Raw genomic sequence first — 12,192 nt, 5'->3', positions numbered from 1 at the left:
ACGAGAAACCCCATGTAAGTATCTCAACAGATGACACTCAGTTGATAGAAAACAATGAATCATCACGTCTAACGGCAAACACTCTTATCAATCTCCTGAGTCTGGGGCTTCAGTTGAGAAGACCAGTAAGGCCATACTTCATGGTACTTTCCATGAGTTTGAGGTGCTTAGAGGAAAGTACCCACCCCAGTGTGTTTACCACACTTGACTTTAGGTCCTGGAGTTTGGTTGAGCATAGAGAGAAAGAGTTCACTAAGGATTTTGTTCCCAGGAGTTGTTACAAACAATAACTCATTTTAAGAGACTTTAAAAACAGGTCAATAGGAAGGTGTTCAGCAGGGAGAGAGAGGGGAACCTATACTCTCCATTACAGCATTTTGAAATATGACAAAGAAGAAAACCTGAGGGGGAGGTGTGCAGATGGAGGGAGGAGGCCCGTAGAGATTGCACTGTGCAGCAGTTGTGGCCACAGGTGGCTGAGAGGTGAAGGGAAACAGTGACTTTTACCACTTTGAAGGAAGAAATTATTCATTTCTGTATACCTATCGGCGCTAAAACAAATTGCACAAACTTGGTGGCTTAAAATAACACAAATTTGTTGTAGCTCTGGAGATCAGAAGTCTGGAGTGGGTCTCCATGAAAAATCAAAGCGTTAGCAGGCTGCACTCCTTCCGGAGACTCTAGGGGAGAATCTGCTTCCTTGCCTTTTCTAGCTTCTGGAAGCCACCTCATTACTTGGCTCATGGCCCTTTCCCCCGTTTCAAAACCAGCAATGGCCAGTCGAGTCTCTCGCTGCGTCTCCCTGACTGCTTTGTTGTCACATCTTCTTCTCTGGCCTCCCTCTCGCTTATAAGGAACCTCGTGATTACACTGGGCTCCCCTGGATAATCCAGGATGATCTTCCGAGCGAGCGCAAGATCCTCGATTTAATCGCAAGTGAAAAATCCCTTCTGCCACGTGGGGGTAACATACTCCAGGTTTCAGGGACGAGGACGTGGACATCTTGGGGGAGGGGCATTATTTATTCCACCTAGCACACGTTCAGTGGCAGTAGCATTAGACAAATTAAAAATACGAGAGACATGTAAAACTTTTGTGTGTGAAGGGCAGAGGGAGGTAGTTTAGAATATGATCCTATATGGTAGACCGAAACAGGGAGAGCGTGAAACCGAGTGCCTGCTTTTCGTGGGGTCGAGGGGTGCGAAGACAAACGTCAGTGTGAACCATGGGGCCTCTGAGGGACCGGCAGGAAAGTGAACCTGGACAGAAGGCAAGGGAGATTTCCCAGGAGAGGTGGCGTGGTGCAGCCTCACGGTGGCAGGGTGCAGGGTGACAGTTCTGAAGGGCACATGGAGCCTTCGGGAGCGTCTTGAGGAAGGAGCAGGTGGCACCTGCGCCCGGCCTCAGATGCGCCTGCGCCGTGGTGCTGTGGTGGTGGGCGGGGCTGCTGCTTCCATCACAGGCCTGCGCTCCTCTCACAGGTATGCCGGGGGCCTCCTGGACAAGGACGCCTTCCGTGGGAAGGAGCTCGTGGACAGTCGCCCCTTGCAGGCTCTGGTGGCGGGGCTGAAGGCCTACAGTACGTGGGAGAACGTCAGCTGCCTGCAGGACTGCCCCGAGTGCACAGGAGGCATGGTGAGCCCCGCAGGTCCCCCCTGCTGCAGTGCGCGTGCCAGGCCAGCCCTGTGCGCCAGCGAGCAGAGCACCGGCTTCGGAGCCGGGAGGAAACCCGGAGCCCGGGTGACCCGGGGTGCATCACGCGTGTCCGCCCCCTACCCTGCTGCGAGGACTGGTGCGGACGGTAATTGTAAAATGCTGGCCGGATGGCCTGGCCCGTGGAGGCCCGCAGTCTATATATCGTTAAGCTTGCGGTGGCCGCTGTGGACAGTATGGGAAAGGGCCAATGAGGGTCGGCTGATGAAAGCACCGCTCCAGTGTTTGAAATCCCCCTTGCGGAGGATACAGGAAGTGACCCCGGGGCTATCCAGCCCTGGGAAGAAGGCAGACCGGGATGTGCCGAGCATTTGGAGACTGCTTAGTATGTCCCCAGCCCTGGGCCTCAGCCTGGATTGTGCTGTGAGGGGCACGAGGTGTTGAGAAGTGTCAGTATGAGTCTTTGGAGAGTTGAGGGGGACGTTGAGAACAGCTAGAATCTGTGCCCAATCCCCCCACAACCCTGAGAGCACAGGTGCCGGCGAGGTTCGGGGAAACAAATAGGAGATGGGGAGTCTCTGCAACCCTATGGGGGTTCAGAGCTGGGGAGAAGGGGGACCCACGGGGGAGTGTGTGAAGGCATGGCAGATGTGGTGTGGGGTTGTGGACCCGTGACACGGTGGCATGGCAGGGCTCCGGGCATCAGCTGCGGTGGCGCCTGGGGTTTATCCCCAGATGACAGCCCTGCATTGGCGACCCCCAGGGGCTGCGTTGCTTCCTCCACGTGCAGGAAGGATGCAGGTGCTGCTGGAGCCTCCAAAAAACACTTCCTGGAGGAAGGAGGGGACAGGGAGCCCCTGCTGGGTTTTTGGCCCGAGTTTAATCCTGAATCTGGCTGAATATTGGCCTACAGACGGCAGCTCTGAACTTGCAGAGGAAGGAAGAGGAAGAGTTTTGGCCTCAGTGAGAACGAAGGGCTCAAGAGCAAGTTAAGGACGTTGGTGGGAAACAAAAGGGAAAGGCTAAGTTTCCAGAAAGCCTGTCACCCTGCCTCTGTGTATCAGAGCTGGGGCCTCTGGAGGGGTAAGGAGAGAGGTGAGGAAGGGCTGGACCTTCACAATAGGCAGAGCCCCAGGGTTTGTCCCACACGAACCATGTGGATGGGAAGGAGAGCCTCCTGCGTTCTCTCATCTGAGAGCCAGTGTAATCATTTCTCTTAAGGTAGCCACGTAAAGATGTGCCCGTGATGCAGGGAGGCCTCAGTTAGGTAGGTGTGCACTCTGTCCACGATGGTGGTGGTGGTGACATTGGTGACGGGCATGCTTGCTTTGCTCCTGTGGGGCTGTTGTGTGGGAGTCCACATGGAAAGAAAGAGAATGGAGAACAAAATAACAGCTGGCCCCGGGGCACAGCTGGACCAGGAGCCGAGGTCCTCTGAGGCAGCTAGGTGCAGTGGCTCATTGTGACATTCCTTAGTGACCCGACAAGGTGGAAGCCTCCTGCCACATGGCTCGTTTCCACCTGTAGCTCCAGGGAGGTGGCTGTCTCTTTGAACAGGGATTGTGGGGTACAGCAAGAAAATTTAGGTTAGCAGGTGGGAGGTAAGACCGGAAGTGACCCCCTGCCACCTCAGGCAGAGGTAGCCCACACAGGGGAGGGTTAGGGCTCTGCCGGGAGTATTGAGCAGATGCAGATATTGTGGCTTCCGACAGGTGACTCAACCCGAGGGTGTGCTCAAAACCACCTGTGGTCTTCTAGTCTTCCTCCCTTGGCTCATTCCCTTTGATGCATTTCATAGGCTGACATGCCCAGTGGCCTTCTGCCCCTGGGCCTTCATAACCTCCTGGATGACCTGAAGGACAGACAGAATGATGGACAGCTGGACTGATGGGCAGATGGACTGATGGCAAATAGGATGATGAACAGACAGACTCGTTGATTGCACTGTTGCCCTGTGCATTCATTATCTCTGATAATTTAGTTTCAGTGGAATGTTACTAATTTGGCTCTTTGGGATTTCAGATTATGTATTTGCAAATGGGAAAGAGAAAAAGGCTATTATAATGTCTCCCAAGCATTGCCACTTACAAAAGTGATCAGTTCTTCCTGTCTGCTTGGCTTTTCTTGGGACTGAGGGGAAGATTCAAGACCCAGCGGCCTCCAACGTTTGGTCTAGGAGAGAGTTCACCATCCCTGCACGGTTGCTCTTAAACTGTGTGTGCAAACGTGTGGGTTCTGAAGTTCTTTCTCTCCACATTTAATATCTATAGCACTTGGTGGTCTCCTTTAATAATATTATCACTGTGTGTCAGGAAACCATGAGAAAGCCTTAGGTTGGCTCTTTCTACAGGAGCCTCAGCAATTGTCGCTTTCTTTGGGTGATAGGTTGAATGTTGCAAGAGTGACATTTAGTTGCTAAAAGAACATTTTTAGCAATGAAGTAGACAAATGCAGAGCACGAGTGGAAGCGTAGTCTGTCACTTTTTGTGCATAAAGCCTGACATAAATGACATTTCATACCATTTTTTCCCCACAATTAGATCAAGTGAACAATACTGATTGGAATTTTCATAATTCCTGTTCATGCAAGCACACCATTGCCTTAACAACTGCTGATTAGGAGTCATTGCTAAGTATTTCTAAGTTCCGTCTCTGTGTGTGGAGCAGTGTAGTAGGTACACGTTCCCTATCCTGAGGCCCAGATAATGTGAGGGGGGACACTGTATGCTGTGCATGGAATTGCGTGACCCTACGATTCTGTCAAATGAGCATTTGGGGGCTCCCGCTCCGACCAGGTTGAAGTTCCATGTGGCAAGTATACCCTCCTGACTGAAACAGCCAGAAGGTGGATGGTATATGTGAACTAAACGGTTTTCAAGACACTGGACATCAGGCAGTGAGGGACAGTGATCTCTGACAGCGAGGAAATGCGCCAGATGAGCCCTACGTTTGCCCCAATTTTACTGCCTTGAGAGAGTTTCCACACCATCCCTTAGGTGGGGCAGCCGAGGCAGAGCGCAGCAAACTCCCCGATTTGAAGATGCTGAGATTCCAGGGCAACCAAAGCATCTGGAATTCACAGAATAGGGTAGGGGACAGAAGAGAACTGGTCGGTCAGAGAGAGAATTCAGGCATCTGCAGTGGTCCCCTTTGACCGTTCAGCTGAGCACGGATTATTGCATGTGTGTGAGGGAAAGAATCATGTGGAAGGAACGGAGGGAGAGGTATCGGGTCCTCACATGGGACTGAGAATAGCGCCTTTTCCCACAGGCCAGTCTGGAATACCTTAAGGCTCAGCCTAAGAAAAAAAGAAATGTTATGTATGAAAGAAAAAAGATACAGGTTGATAGCAGATTTCTCACCGGAAAAAAAATTACAAGCAAGAAGATAGTGGACCACCATTTTACAAAGTACTAAAGGAAAAAAAAAAAAAGATCTATACTCAGCGAAATTATATTTCAAAAAAAAAAGGTATAATAAAGACATATTCAGTCTTGGCAGAGTTGAAAGGATTCGTCACCAGGGGACTTTCACTATAAGAAATATTAGAGGACGTTCTTCACACAGAGGGAAAATGATACAAGATAGAAACGTAGATCTGCAGAAAGCAATGAAAAGTGCCCAAAATGGTAACTTTCTGGGCCAATGTAGAAGATTTGTCCTAGTGTTTACATCTCTTTAAAAGGTAATGGACTCTCTCAACAAAACATAATAATCATGTAGAGTGAGGTTTATAACATACGTAAAAGCAAAATGTGTGACAATAATCACATAAAGGCCGGAAGGGAGAAAAGGCAGTAATACTATGGTGAGGTTTTTATGCTATACCTAATGTGGTATCACATCACCTGGAAGGAGACTGACCGTGGGAAGTTGAAGATTTATACTATAAACCCTAAAGCCGCCACTAAAATAATGAAGAGTTATAGCTAATCGGCCAACAAAGGAGTTAAAATGGAATCCAGCAATCCTAAATCAATCCAAAAGAAGGCAGGAAAAGAAGTAGCAGAGAATGAAGAGATTGTTCAAGTAGAAAACAAACAGCCGTATGGTAGATGTAAGCCAAACCGTGTTCGAAAACGCTTTAAATGCAAATACCCCAATTGAAAGGCAGAGCTTGCCAGATTGGATAGAAAAAGCAAGACCAAACTATATGCCTCCAAGAAACACACTTCGAATTTAAAGACACAAAGAGGTTAAAAGTAAAAAAGGTGGAAAAAGAGATGCCATGCACACACTCCTCAAAGGAGAGCTGGAGTGACTTAATATCAGAGAAAATGGATTTCAGAGCCAAGAACGCTGCCGTGGCCATTTCATCACGACAGAGGGGCCAATTCCAGAGGATGTAATAACCCTAAACCCAATAACGACCTTTGCAGGCGGCTACTTTGCTTATCCCCACTTTGCAGATGAGGAAATGGGGGCTCAGAGCAGTTGGACTTGCCCGAGCTCCCACAGGCTGCCGGGGGAGTTGAAGCCTGATTCGTCTGATCCCCGAGCCCATGTTGCTGTGGTGAAGCAATGCCCTGAGCAGGAGTGGGAAATCACACGGAGCTGCCTGGGAGGCTCGCCAAGGAGGTGAAGTTCACCTTCTCTGTGTGGAGTGAACAAATGCCACGGAGTGAATGAGACACCCATTGCACGCAGGTCCTACTTCAGTTTAACAGAATGTTACAAAGCCCACACTTAACCAAAGATGAGGTCTGAGCTCCATGGGGCTCAGTGCCTCTGGTACTCCAGCCCTGCCCTTCCAACTGATGCTTCATGCTGATGAACGGCAGCCTCTTCCCATGTCAGACACAGCACATGCAGGGGCCCAGGATCCAGGGGCTGTGGGGTCTCTTTACTTTGTATTTGTTTTAGTTAACAGTCATTAAGCACCTTCTATATATGTAGGCACCTTTATAAGTGCTTTCCATGTAGTAACTTAGCTAACTCTCAAATTAGATGAGTACTATTAATCAGACTAACTTTCCACAGGAGAAAACTGAGGCCAGATCGGGATGAAACAACTGGCCCACGGTTAAGCAGCTAAAATGTGGCAGAGTTAGCCTTTAAAGCCAGAGAGTCTGTCTCCAGAGGCCATGCTCGAAACCACTGTGCCATATGCAAACCAGATGTGCCCCATGCTCCAGAAGATAGCTGGGCTCACGTTAATGGGATGAGCGCAGTTTAAATCTAGCATGCCACTTCGCAGCTATGTGACCTTGGACAGGTCTCTCCCCTTCCTGAGCCTATAGACGACTCTTGCTGAACTGCCCGGAAGTTAGCATTAAACCGGATCCTCCCATCATGGGGGAGGTTGGCTGGCAGGACCAGACCCTCTTCCTATCAGACCCTCTGAGGTGACTCTCTGCTCTTGCCCCCTGTTACAGGGCTGGGGGAGGTGAGGCGGGATGTGGTTAGATTACTCACCCCAAACCTCTTTGGTAAGTCAGGGAGGGGCTGGAACAGGAGCTGGGAAAGCAAAGCCCACTCCTGGCGTGCAGCCGGGCACCATTCCCAACGGCCAGGGCTTTGTGCTCACACGTGTTCTGCATTTTGGCTTTTAATCTCCATATGTAAGTGGAGAACCCAACTGGCCTCATTTGGACATGATGAAAACCCTTCACCTGCCCGTGTGGGAACACCGAGAATCAAATTCTGTGGGCTCTGGTTAGTCACATGACTCAGGCCTCAGCTGCTTCTCTTTGCTTCCACCTTCTTTCTTTAAGGATTGACAGGGTCAACCAAGTTCCTAGGATTGTTGCTATTCGACTATCCTTACGCATTGTCTCTTTTCTCCATATCCAAGCAAACTCAGATTGAATTTCCTACCGTTGTCTGAGAGAGGAATAACGAAGCAGAACCCTGGATTGCAGAACCTTTTTAGGAGGCTGCATCATGAAAAGGGGCAGTATGAGAGGTGGTGAGGGGAGCACTCATCACAGAAGGGGTGGGACCTTTTGGTCAGGGCTCTGTGACCTTGGATCTTACCACTTGGAGCCTCAGTTTCCTCACCTCTTGAAACCTAGCATCTGATAGGCACTCAGGAAAATACTAGAATCTCCTCTGCTTTTTTTTCCTGGATGTGAATCCCAGCTCTCTCATCGTCCTCCCACCATGACCCATTAGACACATGTGGGAACTGCCTGGTTAGGGCTCCTCAGGGTGCGGCCTTGGAGAGTAGAAGCAAGTCACATTCTCAGCAGATCTGACTCCAAATCATCAGGGTCTGCAAAAACAGGTGTGGGGCCTAGAAACTGCATAGTTCCTGCTGTTTCTTCCACTGGAGTAGAACTTAACGGGAGCCCTGGCTGTTGACCTTGGCCCTACACAGCCACATTCTTCACAGGGGCCTGCTACAATGTCCTTTGGCCCTTGATTGTTACCTGTACCTGGATGCCCATGACCGGGGGCTGTGCTGTCTGTGTGGTCCCCTTGATATCAACAGTGGAAGATGCCACCCCCTCCATCAGGGCCCCTTTGTGAGAGCCTTCCCATCTCAGCCCCTGGCTGCTCCATTTCTCCTCAGTGTGTTTCAGAATCCCGCATGAAAGAGCAGAACTGGCTGAAGCAGAATAAAGAAATATCTGTACAAAATTGGAGCAGGGGAAAGTCTCAGAAGAGATCTATGACCCAGCGTGATGCTAAGGTTATCAGCAGACATGCATTGACCATTCCTTTCATGTTAGACACAGAGCTGCTGTTTGCTGTTTGGAGACGTCATCCAGCTGGGCAATGACTGAATCGTTATATTTTAAAGATTGCATAAGAGAACACTAAAACAATTACAAGTGTTTGTAAATTAAAAAAAAAAAAAGTGATGTGATGTGGAGCCCCTCGGTTATTTAGTAGACTTAATCCCAAGACTAATTCCTCAGGGAGATTCAACACCACCTCATTTATCTGGCATTGACCATTTCTTGGAACAGAGCCAAGGCCTGAAATAAGCAAAACAGAACTCTGGGAATCCCAAAGAGAGGACATGAAGTCCATGTGCTGAAGCTCAAGCCCTTACTCGTTCCCGAAGGAGCCTGGCCAGCTTCTCTGGAGCCTGGTCATGCTTGTTGACTCTCACACATGGTTCCTGATTTCCTGGGGGTGCTGCAGAGTAGTAAGGAGAGAGGGTATCTGAATGCAAGCAGCTAAGAGCGCTGCTGACCAAAGAAGAGCCAGAAGAACTAGAAAAACCAGACTCAAAAACACAAGAGTGGAGTAGGCCCACTTTAGGCCCAAGGAGGAATTGGAACTCTTGTGGAATATGAAGTCCTTCAGGCAGAGTGGGCTCTGTGCAGGCAGGCAGGCTGGTGCAAGGAACATAGCTGTTTGAGGGTCCCCTCTCTGTCCTCGATGCGGCAGATTTACTATTCCCTGGAACAAAATAGATGGTGTTCTTTAACTGCTCAGCTTTTCATAGTAATCCCCTGGACGTGGATTGCTCAAAACAGATAAGTAGGTCAGCCTGACTTGGATCTAATATGGCAGAGACCATTTTACTCCCCGTCCAATATCTTAAGTAGAAACAGAGCCAAGAAAAGTCCTGGCTGGTGCCTGGGCCACGTGGCACTAGCCGTCCTTGTGGAGGATTCTAGGCATGGACGTCATGGGTCCAGCTGGCTAGGATTGCATGTGTGGGCAGGGTAGGGGTGAGTTGGGCTTCACCCTAGTGCCAAGTGACTGGGTAACAGAGTGAAAGGGGTTCATGCATGGCCCTCACTCAGAAATGGTGCAAGGATCTGGCAGACCTCCTGAGGAGGGACTGGCTAGGATCCAAATGCTGATCGCAGTAGAAGGGCCCTCTCTGTGCTACTACGACAGCTTCTTCAGTCAGACTCTTTGCTCAGCCCCAACCCAATTTTCTAGAACACCGGTAGGTCTCTGATCGACTTAGTCCCTTTACATTTCATTGATCAGAGAATCCTTTCTCTGGACAGAGTTAGGGCCTTGAAGAAGAATCTCAACATTTTGGGCCTCTGGATTAAAATCCTAGGTTTCTCCTCATTGCTGCTCTCACTTTCTGGTCATTATGCAGACAACAACCTGTTTGATTGTAGGGATTTAGAAAGACAGCACAATAAAAATGCTTTATGATGATAAATTGTTTCTCAACTTTGAAAGACCCTTGCTCCAAGATTAGAGGACTCAGCTCTTTTTTGTTGTGGTTGTTTTTCAGAAAAGTTTTGTTTTTGACTCCCTAACATCCTCTGAGTCCCTGCTAGGTAAGGTGCCAGAGCCTGTATACATGTTGCCACCTTTAATCCTCCAACAGTCCTATGAGCAAGAATTATTATCCTTATGGTTCTCCCATGGATTGAAGAACTAAGACCAGAGGTGAGATGCTATTTCTCCAGATCTAGTAGAAGATGGAGGCGCGTTCTGATTCAGGTCTCCCAAATCCAAGGCTCTCACTCCTAATTCAGGACCTTGGGAGGATAATAACTTTGTTTCTGGTGCCCGGGTGCCATTTTAATCAATGTTCTATGCTTAACCTTCATTTAACATAACCCACTATTTTAAAAACCTCTGTGTTGGGGCGCCTGGGTGGCTCAGTCGGTTGGACGTCCAACTTCGACTCAGGTCATGATCTCGCGGTCCGTGAGTTCGAGCCCCGCACCGGGCTCTGTGCTGACAGCTCAGAGCCTGGAGCCTGTTTCGGATTCTGTGTCTCCCTCTCTCTCTGACCTTCCCCCGTTCATGCTCTGTCTCTCTCTGTCTCAAAAATGAATAAATGTTAAAAAAAATTAAAAAAAAAATAAAAAATAAATAAATAAATAAAAACCTCTGTGTTTTGCTGTCAACCTGTGGTCATTGGAAAAAATAATCTCCCAGTGAGAAAATCCACATGTCATATCTGTGAGTGTCTTATGTTAGTAGGTCTTATCTTGTCAGGTAAATTAGAGTGGGAGAGTAGCAGGCAGTAAAACTGACCCTCATCATTGATAAAGAAAAGAGAGATTACTAAAATGACCCAAAGACAATCCGTTTTATTGGCAACATTCCTTTGAAGAGCTCAGCCCAAACTTCTTAAGGGCATAAAGAAGGCGATTATAAATTTTGTATGAAATGGATAGCATTCAGACATATGAGAGGATAATGGATAAAGCTGGCGTCCATCCTAGGCCAATTTGCCAAATTTTGAATCTACTGTATTCTTATTTTAGCCTCCCTTGAGATGGTTCATAACTCGCCACAAGGATTCACTCATCACATCAAGAAAATAAAGGGCTGGGGAATGAAGTTTCACAAGTTGACTTCTGAATTTGTAATCATCTTAGTTAAAATTCTTTTGGAGGCAAGTTAGGGAGACTCATTACAGACTTGCTCAATCAGGAAAGGAGAATACAGATAGAGAGAGAGAAAGAGAGAGTGAGAACGAGAGTGTGAGACAGAGATGTGTTCTGGAATCCAGGTCTCCCAAGGACCAGGGGCTGGGAAGGGGGTCTGGAGTGGAGGCAGGTCTGCTCTTGGCCTCTCATTCTCTCATGCCCATATTCTCAGCCTTTGCTGAGTGTCTGCTCGTTCTCCTTGTTCCTCTGCATTTGTGACTGATCTTTGGCCATGAAGTTTATAGCATCTCCATTCCAGCTGTACTCCAAGATGGTGTCTCAAAGATCTAGCACTGAATTCCTGGCTCAATTTGACTCAAATCTGAGATGATTTGCAGTACCTCCCAACCCAGTTGCTTTTGGTTAGAGAATGGGGCCACATATTATGAACATGCCTACTGATGCTTTGATTGTATGGGTGGTGAGACAGCTCTCAGAGAATAGCTGAGCAGAAATCTATTAAAGTATATATGATAGCTTTTAAGAGACTTTCTCACTAATCCTTTCAGGCTGGTGTATAGATATGGAGCTCAACTTTGTACATTGATCTTATATCCAGCAACCTTGTTGTACTGTCACAATAATTGTAATAGTAATAATCTGTTTGTAGTTGTTTTTTTTTTTGCATTTCCTATGTACATAATCATATCATCAGCGGAAAACGATAGCTTGTTTCTTCCTTTACAATTATTTACATTTATTTTTTTGTCATATTATTAAAGTGGCAAGGACCTCCTGTGCAATGGTTAAAACAAGTGATTGATAACAGGCACATGAATTTTATTCTTGACTTTAAAAGGCATGTGTTTACTATTTCCCCATTAAGGATGTTATTTGGTGTGGGTATGTTACAAATATTCTTTTTCCCCCAGTTTCATTGAGAAATAATTGACATATATCACTGTATAAGTTTAAGGCATCCAGCATGATAGTTCGATTTGTGTACATTATGAAATGATTACCATAGTAGGTTCAGCTAACATTAATCTTCTCATATAGATGAAATAAAAAGTAAAGAAAGAAGAAAATAATACAGGGAAAGAACTTTCTCCTTGTGATGAGAACTCAAGATTTTACACTCTTAATTACGTTCTTTCCTATATATCATATAACAGTGTTAGCTATAGTCATCATGTTTTATATCACATCCCTAGTACTAATTTATTTTATAACTGGAAGTTTGAACCTTTGACAACCTTTCTCCAGGAATTCCTCCTTCCTCCCTGCCTCT

At 47.5% G+C, this 12,192-nt stretch overlaps 1 protein-coding gene across 1 annotated transcript in view; it reads left to right on the top strand.

Moving 5' to 3' along the window:
- The window catches only part of LOC122237115 (acyl-coenzyme A oxidase-like protein), an 89,682-nt gene that overhangs the window by 21,268 nt on the left and 56,222 nt on the right, over positions 1-12,192 (top strand). Inside the window, exon 5 of the mRNA XM_042979845.1 lies at positions 1,482-1,635. Within this exon, the coding sequence (XP_042835779.1) occupies positions 1,482-1,635 (154 nt within the window). The remainder of the gene's footprint in view (positions 1-1,481; positions 1,636-12,192) is intronic.

Source organism: Panthera tigris, chromosome A3, assembly GCF_018350195.1.
Source record: "Panthera tigris isolate Pti1 chromosome A3, P.tigris_Pti1_mat1.1, whole genome shotgun sequence".
Classification (NCBI taxonomy): domain Eukaryota; kingdom Metazoa; phylum Chordata; class Mammalia; order Carnivora; family Felidae; genus Panthera; species Panthera tigris.
The sequence above is the reverse complement of the archived record's forward strand: the minus strand, read 5'-3'. Positions and strand labels throughout refer to the sequence as shown.